Genomic DNA, 16,961 nt, shown 5'->3' with positions numbered 1-16,961 from the left:
GTCCATGCTGTCAACAGAAAGTTATTAAAATTCCTTTAAAGTGAATAAAAATAGCCTAAAAGCAAATGTACTTGGAAACAGGAAAGAATCAGTATGCAAAGTCCACAAACCTCTGAGCAAAATAATGTTGATCCAACCAGAGATTTCAAACATTGTATATTCAAGATGCTAGAAAAAAATAATTAAAAGATGCTAAACCACATACTTCTTAATCTTTTATTAGCAGCGGCTTATGCAGTTAAAACGTATCCCCTAAATGCCATTTCTCTTTTGCACATACGATTTGAATAAATTTGGGGATGACTTAGGTTTTAAGTGGGATTCCCTCCTTTTTTTCTTGCATCGGCCTGGGAACATTTACATCTCCACCAGACTATGACTATCCATAAGCAAGAGGGGGAAAATTATCATTAGCATTACTAGGGCCACACAATAATTATATAATTATGTGTTTTAATTTATGAGCATTTTCAAAGCTCAAGGGCAGAGATAATTCTTCTCATATTTAAATAGCTGTAACTCACAGACATGGTCTATCTGGCTCCCAAGTCCCCGTGATTAACACTCAGCCAATTCCCTGACCTCAGTATCTGGAAGACTGCCCTGTGACCTCCTCGCAGGAGAAGCCCCTGCCTTACCCCACAGTCCCCCAGCTTGACTCCTACCTTGCTCCCTGAGTTGTATGTAACCTGGTACCTAAATCCCTCCAAAATATCAATATATTCCCTTTCACTTAGATTACTAAGTCACCGCCTTTACCTTATTTGGTGAGATGCCACAAATCCTAGACTCCCTCTGATCCTTTTACCAAGAAAACTTGTATTCAGCTTGTTTTGATATCCCAAGACACAGCCCAGGTTTGTGTCTTGGGCTCCTGCTTATAACTGGTGCTGCCCAGCCTCCCACCACCCTGACCCCTAATGACACATACTGAGCAATGCAATTGAAAAGAATCCTGTGTGTTCACTGTAGCTGTGCTAAGAAACTTTATTTTTGTGCATAGTAGTTTAAAGAAAGAAAATGATGAAAAGGTGGGTAAATTCGCACTAAAAGGACAATTAAACTGTTGCTGATCCTCAGGAAAAGTGTAAAACATGATGATATAAGTTATCTAGAATTAACTCTCAGTCCTTCACTTTGAGCCCATAGTTATGAGCACTTACTGTGTTCCTAATACAGAACTAGGATACTACCGATAGTGAATAAAATAGGAGGGAAAAAAGACCTTTGACATAATCATTGTTTCTAGGATGCTTTACAATTCTTGGAAAATTGACTGGGGACTAAATACTAAAAGGGCTGCTAGCACCAAGCCAAGCATTTAGTTTGATTCGGAACTCATCAGCAGCCAACTGCAGGCCCTAATGAGTCCATGCAATGACTTTGAACCCCAGAACATCTCCTTGCACGAGGGAGCCAGAGCCAGGAGCACCTGGCTGAACCTGTTGGGGTGGGAGGGACGTGGATGTGGCTATGACAGGATCACATGAGGGATCCTAGTGGTGATGGACATGCTCTGTGTCAGATCCCGGCAGTGACACTGTGCTGTAGATCATCCAGATGTTACCACTGGGGGAAACGGGGTCATGTGTACGCAGACAGGATCTGTCTGTATTATTTCTTACAAATGCACGCGACTGCACAATTATCTTTATTACCATTTTAAAAGGACATGTTTAATAAAGTGTATATCTCACACCAAGATGTTCACAAGCATGTAATAACTGCAGTGCCACGAAATTACTTTTTTTCCCCTCTTTCCTGGTGGTTTGTTGGTTATTTATTATTACTAAGGATTCTTTTCCTTTATTTTTAAGACATACATGATGCTGATCACTTCCAGTCTATTTTCACAATGACTGGGGTTTATTATTTTAGAGTCTTTATTATTCAGACCCCTATGTTGCCTTTATATGTTACTCTGATTTGTTTCTGTCCTGACCAGGATACCATTTATAGAACTCTTGGTTTATATTGGAATTGCCAGCAGTACTTTAACAACAAAGCATAATAACGTCTTTATCATCTTCAGAGGCAACAGAACAGATTTTAAACGTAGCACTTCTGCCATCTGCCCCTTTAAATCTCCTTGTCTAGTCCTCAAGGTTGCATGAGCTCAGTGTTAGCTTTATACCTGAACAGGTTGTCATTGTTTGGAAACCTTTGACTGGATATTGTTTGAATTTTTCTTTGGTCCTTTTCATCTCTTCACTTCTCTGCCAGAGTCTAATACATTCTTCTGATATCACCCTTCCCAGATTTCCATTTCATTTTCTGTTATCTTTGTCTGATGTGGTTTATTTAGGTTTTGACTTTTTTATTTTTTCATTCCAATTATTGGAGCGATTGCAAATGTTCATATTATGATACAAATCCTTGCTCAGAGAGCCTGTGACTATTATTATTGGAGTTTTGAGTGAGAACAGAGCAAAACTATTACTCTGTTTTATTCATTTGTATATTTAATGTTAAACTTATTTTTGTTTTCTCTTTCAGTGACTAGAGAGAAAATCCAGGAACATATCTCCAACCAGGTATTTCCTCACTTCTCATAAATTGTAATATACAATTTTGCTTTAAATGTTAATAATTAAGCACCTGTAAATATTTTTTAAAACTACAAAAGGTGTTGCTGGTTATTGGGTATGAGCAACATGTGTGCTATTGGTTCTGAGCACATGCGCATTGGATGCACATTGGTCATACGGGGATGATCATGCACTTTCCTTGTCTCCCCATCTCACTGTTCGCTCCACACCAGCTCCCCGAGGATGACACGCAGTGGGCAGTGGGACTCGGCCACTGCTGCTGTGTACACCGCCTCTGAGCGCATCCGGATTTCTGCATTGATACCATCGTGGCTGCAAACAGATACTTTTATCTACTCCTCCCCTAACAAAGGTGACTCTCCTCTGTGATTTTCCCAAGTTTTAATTCCCCAGTCACTCCCTCCCAAACAGTTAAGAGCTGAACCCCTCGCAGTGGAAATATACAAGTTGACTTTCCCTTCTAGTCTTTGATTTCTACCTGCAGTTAGCCAGTGTCTTCCTGTCTGCTTCCCTATTTTCTTATCCAGTCCTTTTACTAATTTATTTGTTATATTTACTGGAGATGGAGTCACGATGTATAGCCATTTAAGGGGCTGGAGACAGCAGCCACAGGTACCAAACACTGCCTTGCCCCATTCCCTTTGTCTCTCCGCAACCAGTGTAGCTCCTGTTCTTCCCGATGCTGCCAGTGCCCCAGGAATGCAGACCTCAGCCTGTGGCAAAATATGCTCAGGTTGCACCCACAGACACAAATCTCCATGCCTTTTCTTGTTGTTCTTCTTGGGCACAAATTATAACTCACTCTTTTCAAGAAGAACAGTGGTCAATCAACATTTATACCAGGCAAGGGAAAATTCGTCAAAGTCTTCTCCTAATGGGCTTCAAAATAACTTCCCATTCTTGTCCCCACTGTCATTCCACCCAAATTAAGTTCTAGCTTTAACTACTCTGTGCCAGATGCCCTGCAACTCCTCAAACTTTAAAAACTGCGAACTCGTTTGGCTAATACTATGCCGCAGATTCAGTCAGCATAATTTAGTGTTATCAGGTATCATTTTGCTTTTATTTTTTGGTATTGTTTTTTTTTTTTTAGAGAGAGAGAGAGGAAAGAAGAAAGAGAGATAGAAACATCGGTGCAATTCGCTGCCTCCTGCACACCCCCTACTGCCCCTACTGGGGATGGAGCCCAGGGCATGTGACCTGACCAGGAATGGAACCGGGACCTCTCAGTCCATGGGAAAATGCTCAATCCACTGAGCTACACTGGCCTCGTTTTGCTCTTGAATGTAAATGTAGATCTTGACTCGAAGCAGCCTTCATCTTAATTCTCGAAATGCTGTCATCGTGCAATGACAAAATCAGTTAGCCATTTCGAATAATTTATTTGCCTTTGAGCTTAGTTTCTTTATTGTTGTATTGTATGTACTTATGTGGTTTGGCAAGGCTGAACAACAGTTAACAGTGAAGTTTATTGCTACCATTTTTATTTATTTAAGTCACATGGGGAATACTTTTCATTATAAAGAGACTTGGTTTCTTCTTTTTTTAATTGAATTTCTTGGGGTGACATTGGTTAATAAAATTATATAGGTTTCAGGTATACAATTCTAAAATACTTCACCTGTATATTGTATTGTTTGTTCACTACCCCAGATCGACTCTCCTTTCATCATCATTTATTGCCTCCATTACTCTTCCACCTCCCCCAACCCAACTTTCCCTCTGGTAATCACCATACTGTTGTCTTTGTCTATGAGGTGGTTTTTTTTGCTTGCTTGCTTGCTTGCTTGCTTGCTTGGTTGGTTGGTTGGTTGGTTGGTTGGTTGGTTGGTTGGTTGGTTATTAAGCCCTTTACCTTTTTGACCCAGCCACCCTAACTACCCAACTACTCTCCCCTTTGATAGCTATCAGTCTATACTCTGTATCTGTCTGCTTCTATTATGTTGTTAGTTTATTTTGTTCATTAGATTCCATATATTAGTAAAATCATATGGTACCTGTCTTTCTCTTACTGGCTTATATCACTTAGCATAATAATCTCCAGGTCCATTCATGCTGTCACAAAGGGTAAGATTTTCTTCTTTTTTACAGCTGAGTAGTACTCCATTGTGTAAATGCACCACAGTTTTTTAACCACTCATCTACTGATGGATACTTGGGCTGCTTCCAAATCTTGGCTATTATAAATAATGCTGCAATAAACAGAAGGATGCACATGTTCTTTCAAATTAGTGTTTCAGGTTTCTTCAGATATATTCCCAGAAGTGGAATCACTGGGTCATAAGTTAGTTCTATTTTTAATTTTTTGAGGTAACTTCTTACTACTTTCTATAGTGGCTGCACCAATCTGCATTCCCACCAACAGTACACAAGGGTTCCCTTTTCTCCTCATCCTCACCAACACTAATTTTTTATTTATTGATGATAGCTAGGAGTGAGGTGATATCTCATTGTGGTTTTAATTTGTGTTCCTCTGATGATTAGTGACATTGAGAACCTTTTCATATATCTATTGGCCATCTGTATGTTCTCTATGGAGAAGTGCCTGTTCAGGTCCTTTGCCCAGTTTTAATTGGATTATTAGTTTTTGGGTGTTGAATTTTATATGTTCTTTTAAATTTTGGATATTAATCTCTTACCAGATGTATTATTGGCTAATATTTTCTACATTCAGTGGATTGTCTTTTCATTTTGTTGATGGTTTCCTTTGATGTGTAAAAATATTTTAGTATGATATAGTCCCATTTGTTTATTTTTTCTTTTGTTTCCCTTGCCCAAGGAGATATATCAGAAACATATTGCTTCAATAAATGTCTGAGATTTTATTGCCTATGTTTTCTTCTAGGATTTTTATGGTTTTGAGTCTACATTTAAGTTTTTATTCCATTTTGAGTTTATTCTTGTGTATGGTGTAAGAAGGTGGTCTAGTTTCATTTTTTTGGATGTATCTTTCTGTTTTTCTTAACACCATTTATTTAATAGACTGTCTTTACTCCTTGTATGTTATTGCCTTCTTTATCAAATATTAATTGTCCATAAATTTGTGGGTTTATTTCTGAGCTCTCTATTCTGTTCCATAGTTTATATATCTGTTTCAATGCCAGCACCATGCTGTTTTGATTACTATGACCTTGTAGTATAGTTTGATATTAGGTAGCATGATTTATCCAACTTTAGTTCTTCTTTCTTAAGATTGCTGTGGCTATTTGGGGTCTTTTGTGGTTCCATGTAAATTTTTGGAATATTTATTTTAGTTTTGTGAAATATGCCATTGGTATCTTGATAGGAATTGCATTGAATCAATACATTGCTTTGGGTAATATGGACATTTTAAAGATTTTAATTCTTCCTATCCATGAACACAGTATATACTTCCATTTATTCCACTTTTTCAATATCTTTCTTCAGTGTCTTATAATTACCCAAGTACAGGTCTTTTTCATCCTTGGTTAAATTTATTCCTAGGTCATTTTTTTATGCAATTCTAAATGAAATTTTTTTTCTTAGTTTTCCTTTCTGATAGTTCATTATTGGTAAATAAAAATAAAACTGATTTCTGGATATTTATTTTGTATCCTGCTACTTTACTGAATTCATTTACCAGTTCTAGTAGTGTTTGGTAGAAACTTTAGGATCTCTATATACAGTATCATGTCATCCACAGATAATGAGTTTTACCTCTTCCTTTTCCATTTGGATGACTTTTATTTCTTCTTCTTCTCTCATTGCTGTGGCTAGGACTTTCAGTACTATGTTGAATATGAGTGGTGAAAGTGGAGGTCTCTGTCTTGCTCCCAATCTTAAAGGGAACGCTTTTAGTGTTTGTCCATTGAGTATGATGTTGTCTATGGGTTTGTCATATATGGCTTTTATTATGCTGAGGTATGTTGCCTCTATTTCTACGTGGCTGAGAGTTTTTATCAGAAGTGGATGCTGAATTTTATCAAATGTTTTTCTGCATCTATTGATATAAGCATGTAATTTTTTTCTTTAATTTTCTTTATGTGGTATATCACATTTATTGTTTTGTGGATATTGTACCAACTTTGCATCCCAAAAATAAATCCTACTTGACCATGGTGTGTGAACTTTTTAATATATTGCTGGATTTGGTTTGCTAATATTTGTTGAGATTTTAGCATCTATGTTAATCAGGGATATTGGCCTATAGTTTTATTTCTTTTTAGTGTCTTTATCTGGTTTTGAATACAACTAATGCTGTTTTCATGAAAAGAACTTGGAAGTTTTCCCTTCTCTTGAATTTTTGGAATAGTTTGAGAAGGATAGGTATCAGCTCTTCTTTGAATATTTGGTAAAATTCACTTGTAAAGCCATTCAGTCCAGGAATTTAGTTTGCTGGGAATTTTTTAAATTACTGCTTCAATTTCATTAGTTGTAATCTGTCTATTCAAATTCTCTGATTCTTCCTGATTTAGTTTTGGAAGACTGTATGTTTCTAGGGATTTATCCATTTAGTCCAGATTGTCCGATTTGTTAGGATACAGTTGTTTGTACTATTTTCTTATATCCTTTGTACTTTGGTGTCAGTTGTTACTTCTCTTCTTTCATTTCTGATTTTATTTATTTGGGTCCTTTCTCTTTTTTCTTGATGAGTTTGGTTAGAGGTTTGTCAATTATGTTTGTCCTTTCAAAGAAGCAGCTCTTGGTTTCATTCATCTTTTGTATTATTTTTTTTTAACTCTATTTCATTTATTTCTGCTCTGATCTGTTTATTTCCTTTCTTCTCTTCACTTTGGGCTTTGTTTGTTGTCATTTTTATAGTTCCTTTAAGTGTAAAGTTAGATTGTTTATTTGAAATTTTTCTTGTTTCTTGAGATAGGCCTGTAATGCTATAAGTTTTCCTTTTAGGACTGCTTTCACTGTGTGCCATAGATTTGGGGTTGTTGTATTCTCATTTTCACTTGTTTCAAGGTATCTGTTGATGTCTTCTTTGTTCTCATTGTTAACTCATTCATTGTTTAGCAACATGTAATTTAGCCTCCATGTCTTTGTGTGTTTTTCAGTTTTTTTCTTGTGACTGATTTCTAATTTCATACCATTATTGTCAGAGAAGATGTTTGATATGATTTCAATCTTCTAAATTTATTGAGACTTGCTTTGTATCCTAACATGTGGTTTATTCTAGATAATGTTCCATGTGCACTTGAAAAGAATATATATTCTCCTGCTTTGGGATGAAATGCTCTGAAAATATCAATCAAATTCATTTGATCTAGTGTGTCATTTAAGGATGCTGTCTTCTTGTGAATTTTCTGTCTGGAAGATTTATCCATTGATGTAAATTGGTGTTAAAATCCCCTACAAGGACTGTATTACTATCAATCTCTCTCTTTATGTCCATCAAAATTTGCTTTACATATTTAATTGCTGCTATGTTGCATGCATAAATGTTTACAATGGTTATATCCTCTTGTTGGAGTCTTCCTTATATCATTATGTAGTATCCTTCTTAATCTTTTACCATAACCTTTGTTTTAAAGTCAGATATAAGTATTACTACCCCAGCTTTTTCTTTTTTATGTCAATTTACATGAAATACCTTTTTCCATCCCTTTACCTTTAGTCTGTATGTATCTTTCAATCGGAGGTGGGTTTCTTGTAGACAGTATATATATGGGCTTGTTTTCATATCCATTCACCTATCCTATGTCTTTTTTGATTGGAGCTTTTAAGCCATTTACATTTAAAGTGATTATTGATAGGTATGTATTTATTGTCATTTTATTATTTTAGTTATGTTCCTCTGTTTTTCTTCTCCTTCTCCTCCTCCTCCTCCTCTTTCTTCTTCTACTACTACTACTACTACTACTACTACTACTACTACTACTACTTCAAAAGGCCCTTTAATATTTCTTGTAATACTGCTTTGGTGGTAATGAACTCCTTTAGATTTTTCTTAGCTTTTTTTTTCTTCTTCAATTTTAAACGATAACCTTGCTGGGTAAAGTAGCTTCAGTTATAGTTCCTTGCTTTTCATCACATTTGAATATTTCATGCCAACCCCTTCTGGCCTGAAATGCTTCTGTTGAGAAATCAGCTCTCAGTCTTATGGAAGCTCCCTTATAGGTAACTAACAGTCTCTTGATGCCTTTAGGTTCTCTCTTTGTCTTTTATCTTTGTCATTTTAATTGTGATGTGTCTTGGTGTGGGCCTCTTTGGCTTCATCTTGTTTGGGACTCTCTGTGCTTCCTGGACTTGTTAGTCTTTTTTCTTCACCATGGTTAGGAAAGTTTTCAGCCATTATTTCCTCAAATAGGTTCTTTTTAAAAAAATATGTTTCCTAATTGATTTTTAGAGAGAGAGAAAGAGAGACAGAGAGAGAGAGAGAAACATTGAAGAGAGAGAAACATCAATCGGGTTCCTCCAGAATGCCCCCACACACACACTGAGGTTTGAACCTGCAACCCAGGCATGTGCTCTGACAAAGAATCTAACTGAAAACCTCTTGGTGGATGAGTTGACACAACCACTGAGCCATACCAGCCAGCCTTCAAATAGATTCTTAATCCTTTGCTCTCTGTCCTCTCTGTCTGGTACCCTTATGATGTAGATATTGTTATACTTCATAATGTCTTAAATATCCCTTAAACTCATTTTTTTTTTTAATTATTTCTTCTTTCTGCTGCTCTGGGTGTTTTTTGATACTTTGTCTTCCAAATCACTGATTCTATTCTCAGCTTCATCCTACCTATTGTTTATTTCTTCTAGCGTATTCTTCATTTTAGATATTGTATTCTTAATTTCTGACTATTTTTATGGTTTCTTGCTGTTATAATTCTCACTAAGTTTCTTGGCCATTCTTATAACCATTTTTGAAAATTCTCTAGCTGATAAATTGTTTCCCTCCATTTCATTTAGCTCTTTTCCTGGAGATATCTCCTGTTCTTTCATCAAAGGCATGTTTCTTTGTCTCCTCATTTTGGCTGACTTTTCGTGTTTGTTTCTATGTATTAGGTAGATCTACTGTGACTCTCCATCTTGGTATGGTGACCATATGTAGTAGGTGTCCTGTAGGGTCCAGGTTCACAGTCTCCTTGATCACCTGAGCTGGGTGCTCCAAAATGTCCCTTATGTGGGTTATGAGGGCCCTCCTATTGTAATTGAGTCTTGATTGCCATTGTCCCATTTATGTGTGGGGTTGACCCTCAGGCTGGCTGACTGAGGATCTACTCCAACCACAGTGTGCGAACTGCTGTGCAGGTGCTGACCAGACAAAGTGGAATTAATCTCAGCAAGGTCCTGTGTCTGCTAAGATCTCCCTTTTGATATGCTGTTTGTTAATCTGATTGGATCCTGCTCTAATGTTGTCTGAAGCTAGCCAGTGGGTGTGTTGACTCTGGGGCTTTTAGGGAGGAACTCTGGTGCAAGCCAATGTCAGACACTATCCGTGACTTGCCCTGGGCAACCTTTTTGGAGCTACAAAGCAAGCCACAGTTTATGACTGCCTCTGCTGGGCCTGAGTGTGCACAGGAAGGACCAAGCTGCACAACAAGGCTGGATTTTACTAGCACCGGGCCCAGGAGCAGGTCAACAAATGTCCTAAGGCACTCTGAGACCTGCCTCTGCCTGCCTTCACCTGCTGGCTGCCTGTTAGGCTCAGTCACTGAAACAGCCTCTGGCAGTACTCGAGTTGCATGAGGTAGCTTCTCAGTGAGTCACCACCAGGTAGAGGCAAGTGGTGTTTACCAGATTGATACAGGTTCAAACTCAGTACCAATGCTGGGTCTGAGGCTACTTAGCAAATGTCCCAGGGTATACCAAGTCTAGCTGCCACCAGTTGGGTGCACCTCTGTGGTGGGGTGGGGTCTCAGGCAGTCATCAGGGCATGGCCAGCAGAGTTTATCAGTCCCAAACAGACCAACATGTGGACATGTGAAGGGAAGCCTCTTCACTGGTCAGGCATATAAGGGGAAAAAATGTCCTCCATCCTGGAGCCACACAAGTCATTTTCTCCCAGATTTTGTCCAGGGCAAGGCCAGTAGGATTGGGGAGAATGGAGTTAATGGATCTTTCGTGAGGGGCAGGTACTAGTCAGGCTTGAGGGAAGGTGGGGAGAATCTTCCCAGATCTCTGTACCCCTGCCCAGGCAGCTGACTTTTCAGCAGGGCTCAAGCTCTACAGGGTGGGGAGTTCAGAGGGTGGGGCCATTGCTTTCCCCCAGGCCAATGCCATTTGGAGGGAGCACTTCGCCCAAGGAAGATGGCATCTGCAGTGGACCTGTTTTTGTTTTTATTGATTTTTTTTTTTTTTTTTAGAAAGAGAGGAAGGGAGAGAGAGACAGAAGCATCAATGTGAGAGAGAAACATTGACCAGCTGCCTCCTGTGCCCTGACCGGGAATGAAAATGGAACCTCTCAGTCCATGGGACAACATTCAATCCACTGAGCCATACCAGCTAGGCTGGACCTGTTTTCTTAACAAGTTAAAGCAGTTGGTCAAGAAATATATTAAGGGCTACTTCTTACGGACACGTTTTAATTTTCTGTATTTGCCTTCTATTCATATTTGAACTAGTAGAATATGTAGACGCCAAAATAGAACACCAAATATTTCCTAATAATCTTAAACATTGGTGTGGTGCCAGATAAAATCATAATAGTTCCCAGTCCCAGTAAGAGAATGAAATTGTTTAGACTTCAAAACAAGAAGGAAGGGTTTTAAGTGTATTCGTTACACAGTCATTTTCGGAACCAAAGGTTGTGTTATTCAATCAGTGTCTGCCAGCTGGTACTTCTAATTCTGCAATGGAATTTCTAGTCTTTGTTCTTTCGAGTAGGGAGTTACTCCTCACTCTCAAGAATGCTCTGGCAACACAATTCCAAGAAGCATCTTATACCTTCAGTGTATCTAAATTTTGGCAATATCAAAAGGGAGATCTTAGCAGGCACAGGACCTTGCTGAGATTAATTCCACTTTGTCTGGTCAGCACCTGCACAGCAGTTCGCACACTGTGGTTGGAGTAGATCCTCAGTCAGCCAGCCTGAGGGTCAACCCCACACATAAATGGGACAATGGCAATCAAGACTCAATTACAATAGGAGGGCCCTCATAACCCACATAAGGGACATTTCTGGAGCACCCAGCTCAGGTGATCAAGGAGACTGTGAACCTGGGCCCTACAAAACACCTACTACAAGAGCCAAGAAATAGTCACACACCTCCCTCCCCTTCTTTAAATCACTCTGCCACCAAAAGAATTTGGTTCTTAAAAAACATTTTGGAAAACTCACTTTGGATAATCAATACAGTGTTCTTTATCGAAAAGGAATGTAAAATAGAGCATTGTTGAGCGTTCAACTTGCCCCTAAACCCTTCCTCCTGGGCACCGTGGACTGTGTAATTAAATTAAAATTGAACATTGAGTTTTCCCCCTTTCCCCATCCCCATTAGCCAAGCTATGAGTTGCATACCAGTGTGGAAATCAGGGCTGAGTGGAGAGAGCTCTAGCCTACTGGCCAATATCCAGCGTGCATTTTTAGCCCGCAGCTATTTTACCACACCTGGGCTCTGAGAACAAACAACTGTTTTGAGTTCTCTGGAGGGAACACTGGATTCTTTCCTGTGTAATTCACTGGGGAAATCAGTATGCTTTTTTAAAGTAACTTGTTAACACAGCTTGTTTATGAGAAGAAGACAAAAATGAGCGGTGAACCTCTTGGCAACTCATGTCCCAGAATGGGATGAATGCATGACCCATTTTTTTCAGCTGTCTCTTTGGCAGTTCGATCCTGCAACTATTTCTTATCTGAAAAAAAAAATGTTCCATGTGGAGGTGAAATCTCCTGTAGGTTTTCTGAATAATTTTCACTATGGTAGATTAAATCGCTTAAAATACTACCAAAAAATACCTTCCAAACCAAATTAGAATATGGAAAAAATTGAATGTAAAAACCTTTCAACTTAACTTTTGCAAATTGCCTTATTATACAGTAGACAATTGAAACCTATAGTAAATGAATACCTTCTGTTTATGCCTTTTTGTATAGTAGGTCATTAAAACCCATAGTGAGTTAATACAGCTAGGTGACAAAAAGGGACACTGAGTATGGGGCTCCGTTGCATGTGGAAAAGATGTGCATGCTACAGGGAACATTGGCAGTTCAGGGCTGGCTATGGCAAAAGCGTCTCTTCACTGACCACCAGGTCAGAGCCAGCCAACACCATGAATGCCGTTATAGGTTGTGTCTTTGTTTCCTGGGGCTGCTGTACCTCACCGTCAAACTGGATGCTTTCAAACAACACAGATGTATTGTCTCACAGTTATGAAGGCTAGAAGTTCTAAATCAAGGTGTCTGTAGGGCCATGCCCTCTCTGAAACTGACCACGGTAGATCTTCTTGCCTTTCTCCTACCTTCTGATGACAGCTGGCAAATGTTGGTATTCTGTGGCGTGTAGCTGCATCACCTCTGTTTCTGCCTTCCTTGTCACATGGGTGTCCTGTGTGTCCCTTCCTATAAGGACACCAGCCATATTGTATTAGGGCCCACCCTAAAGACATCATCTTCATTTTATTCCATCTGCAAAGATCGTATTTCCAAATAAGACCCCGTTTACAGGTACCGGGAGTGAGGACTTCAACGTCCTCTGTTTAGTGACACAATGTAATCCATGACAAGCTGGAAACCTCCTCTCCACTCCATCTCTCCCTCTGACCACTGACCATTTTTTAAATTACTTTATTGAGGTGATATTAGGTAGTAACATATATATAAGTTTAAAGTATGCAGTTCTATAAACACATCATCTTTGAGTTCACCACTCAAAGTCTAGTGTCCCTCAGTCACCTGCTGGCCTTGTGGTTCGGTCTCAGCTCTCTCCCTGAGCCTTCCTAATGTGACTGCTTGGAGCCCTCGCCAGCCCAGCTCCTCCTCCTACACCCAGCCCATGGCCCCTGCTACTCTCAGGCCCTTGTTGTGCTTATTGGTGGCTTCTCACAATTCTCCTGCTGCAGTCTCACCACCTTTCTATTCGTTTTTCCTTCTGCTTCACTTCACTTTCTGGAATACCAATCCTCTGCTCTCCTATGCTAGTTAAACAGAAATACCTTCCCTGGGTTCAGCAGTGATTATTAACCCGACTTGTGCATCATAATCAGCCATGGAGCTTTGTTAGCATAGGTACTGAGACTTCACACTCCGCCCCAAGAAATTCTGGGTCAGTAGTTGGGTTCAGACATAACACAACTCTTAGACCGGACCAAGAAGGTCAGATGCTTTAGGAGACCCCTAATACCACAAACACAGAAATACAAATGCTTTTTTTTCTCTTTTCAGCTTTATGTTTTAAAGTCCAATAACCAGTTCAGTACACGTAAAATATTGGAGCAAGACAGAGCGGCTGTCTTGTTGAGAGGGGTGGGGTCAGGCTGGGAAATAAATTTAAAAAAATCAAAATCAGCCTTTGCCCTTTGAAACCAGAAAAAAAGAGGGGATGCTTTAGTTTTAAGATTAAAAAAAGCTGTGGTACAGCCTAATCAGTGTGGCTCTGTGCACTGAGCATCGTCCCATGGACTGAGAGGTCCCAGCTCAATTCCCAGTCAGGTCATATGCCTCGGTTGTGGGCTTGATCCACATTAGGTGGTGGGCGGGAGGCAGCCAATCGATGGTTCCCTCTCACTTTGATGTTTCCATTTCTCCCTTCCTCTCTCTTTCTAAAAAAATCAATTAAAACATATTTTTAAAAAATCTTTGGTTCATTTACACTATGGAATTCTACTCAACTGTAAAAAAGAAGACAATCTTACCCTTTGCAACACCATGGACCTGGAGAGCATTATGCTAAGGGAAAGAAGCCAGTCAGAGAAAGACAAGTACCATGTGATTTCACTTATACACAGAATCTAATGAACAAAATAAACTAGCAAACAAAATGTAAACAGGCTCAGAGAACAGACTGACAGCTGTCAGAGAGGAGGAGGGTTGCGAAGCTGGAGGGAAAAGGTGAATAAAAACGATGGTTTCTTCTGAAGTGGGACTGTGTGTAGGCAGAAGGTGTTCCTCGAGGGAGAGTACTTCCACCCTCCCCTCTGCTCTGGAGGTGGGCAGAGTGGGTGAGTGCAGTTTTGAGTGATACTTAGCACTGCCTGGCGATTCCAGGTCAGGAAAGTGAAATGTAAGGAAGAGAATCTACACCCCCAGGGTCCTAAAGAGCTTCACCGAGTCATTTTATCCTCGATGGAGGCAGGCCAAGCCACTGCCAAGAGTCCTCTGCTGCCTCCTCCTAACGGCCCACGTGACCACTCAGGCCCCTAGTGGCAGGTGACCCTCAGGGAGAGTGGGGCTCCATTAGCTTCTGGGCCAACATCAGTCCTTTGGGACGGGCTGCAGACGCTGAGTGGAAACAAGGGCCAGGTCTTGGGTATCTCTTCCTTTAAAACTTTTAAATATTTAGACATACAGCATGTGGGCCTCCATTGATACTCTGGGCCTCACAAGTGTAGGGGATGATCCTGCGTGGACATCTGCAACTTGAAAAACTCAGTATGTGATTCTAATAAAATTTCTAAATTGAACCCACTTGTCTATCATCTATGGTATAAAATCCTAACCTTTAAATATGAAATCCAAAGCCCTATGATCTCATAATCTTTTGGGAAGCAGGCTGTCCATCTCCCCAAATTAATTTGCCATTCTGCTCCTCTATGTAATACTATTGGGCCTTATATAACACTGTTTCACCAACATATTCACCCCCCCCTTTCTCATCATGTACAAAATGTACTCATATTCTAAGACATAACTCAAATACCACCTTGTCCATAAAGCTTTCTTCCTGCTATAACTAAGAATAATCTTTCCTTCTTCTATGCTCCTATATTTTTTTCTGCCTCTTTAGACTTGCATTTTCTATGCTATATTCTAATTATTTATGATTCTGTAACTAGATAGTATCATCCTAAAGGGAAGAAATCATGTTTGGTCCATTTCTGTGTTCACTAAGAAACCTTGCACAGCATTAGCACCCAACCAATTGCTGGTCAAATGTAAATTCTTCAGCTCACTAAATTATTACTCCAGTAGCCAGAGGGACTGGAAAAAGTAAGCAGTCTGCTCCCTGTACCCTGGGCTGCTCAAATCTGGTGTGTCATTGGATTGTGAAAGGCAGGACCAGGTGCTGTCCTTTGTCCTCCAGGTAGGGAATTTAAACCAAAACCAGAAGGGACAAGCTAAGACTGCACATGGTCTCTATGAATAAGTCACATGGGGAATGAAAGACTCAAAGAGCAGGGAGACCCACACCTCGATTTCATCTTTATGTCCACATTCCATTCCATAATTGCCTATAGAAAGTTAAACCGTTTTCTTAGTTCAAAACTTGGGCTCCTGACTTTGTTCTCAAACATAAGTGTGGCAGTGCCATTCATTGCTGCCCTGTCCATGTAGCATGAACTTTGCAATGTCTAAATTTAAAGTGGGATTGCATTACCTGGCACTATTCTTATCAAAGTGGCCATGCACTCAAGCAAACAATATTGACTTAAAGAGAGTTTCTCTTCACAAGTTCAGCACTAGAGCTAGTAGATCCCATCTCCCTAATTCTCTTTTAAAATCATTTCCTAGAATTGGAGGTTATGCTTTTAAAAAGCTATCCAATGTACGAGTCTTTTTCTACTTGTTTGAAAACAAGATGGAAAGGATCACAAAGTGGTGGCATTAATGATGGTTAACAAAGGTGGTCTTCGCTAAAGGTCATATGGCTTCTTATTCAGAACATACATAAGTGTAAATTGGCAAATACTCACCTCTTCCATTGAAGCCAAGAGAGTTATAATATTGTATAAGGCTATCTGTGGAAATAAATAATAGACCATACTCTGGAAACATATTGTCATGACAAAGGGAGGAAGAGAAAATGGCCCTTGGGTGTTTTAAATGCATGAACTCAAAAAGAAAATAATGGCTAGAATAAAGAAAATTGTTTATTAGCAAAATGCAAGCTCTATTAGCAATCAAATATGCAAATTATTCTCACTCAAGCACTCAGAATGCTTCTAAATAATTATGACCAAGAATTTTGCTAGTCACTCAGTATGCCATCTCATTTGTTTGTCCCAACAACCCCATAAGGATATATATTTTAATGTCTTTCTTACACATGTGGAAACTCAGACTTGAAAGTTTTAGTAACTTTTTAGATCCTGCTGTGCTTAGCACTAAATTAATGATAATAATAATAATGTTTAGCATTATTATTAAGTGCTTAATGAGCTTTCTGTGTGTAGGCACTAGACTAAATTTTATATAATATTATCTCATTCAAACCTCACAGCAGCAACCCTGAGAGGCAGGTATAAATCAAGGAGTCCAAGTTAGTGAGTTTCAGTAGTTTGCCTACGATCACACCCCAGAATGATAGCGGGCCGTCCAACTCTACAGTGGCAGCACCAGCCACT

At 39.4% G+C, this 16,961-nt stretch overlaps 1 protein-coding gene across 1 annotated transcript in view; it reads left to right on the top strand.

The window, feature by feature from the left end:
- CHST9 (carbohydrate sulfotransferase 9) overlaps positions 1-16,961 on the top strand; it is a 263,752-nt gene that overhangs the window by 226,183 nt on the left and 20,608 nt on the right. The window contains exon 5 of the mRNA XM_036245374.1: positions 2,497-2,534. Coding sequence (XP_036101267.1) covers positions 2,497-2,534 — 38 coding nt within the window. The remainder of the gene's footprint in view (positions 1-2,496; positions 2,535-16,961) is intronic.

The sequence above is a fragment of the Molossus molossus genome, unplaced genomic scaffold (genome assembly GCF_014108415.1).
Source record: "Molossus molossus isolate mMolMol1 unplaced genomic scaffold, mMolMol1.p scaffold_m16_p_6, whole genome shotgun sequence".
Taxonomy (NCBI): domain Eukaryota; kingdom Metazoa; phylum Chordata; class Mammalia; order Chiroptera; family Molossidae; genus Molossus; species Molossus molossus.
The sequence above is the reverse complement of the archived record's forward strand: the minus strand, read 5'-3'. Positions and strand labels throughout refer to the sequence as shown.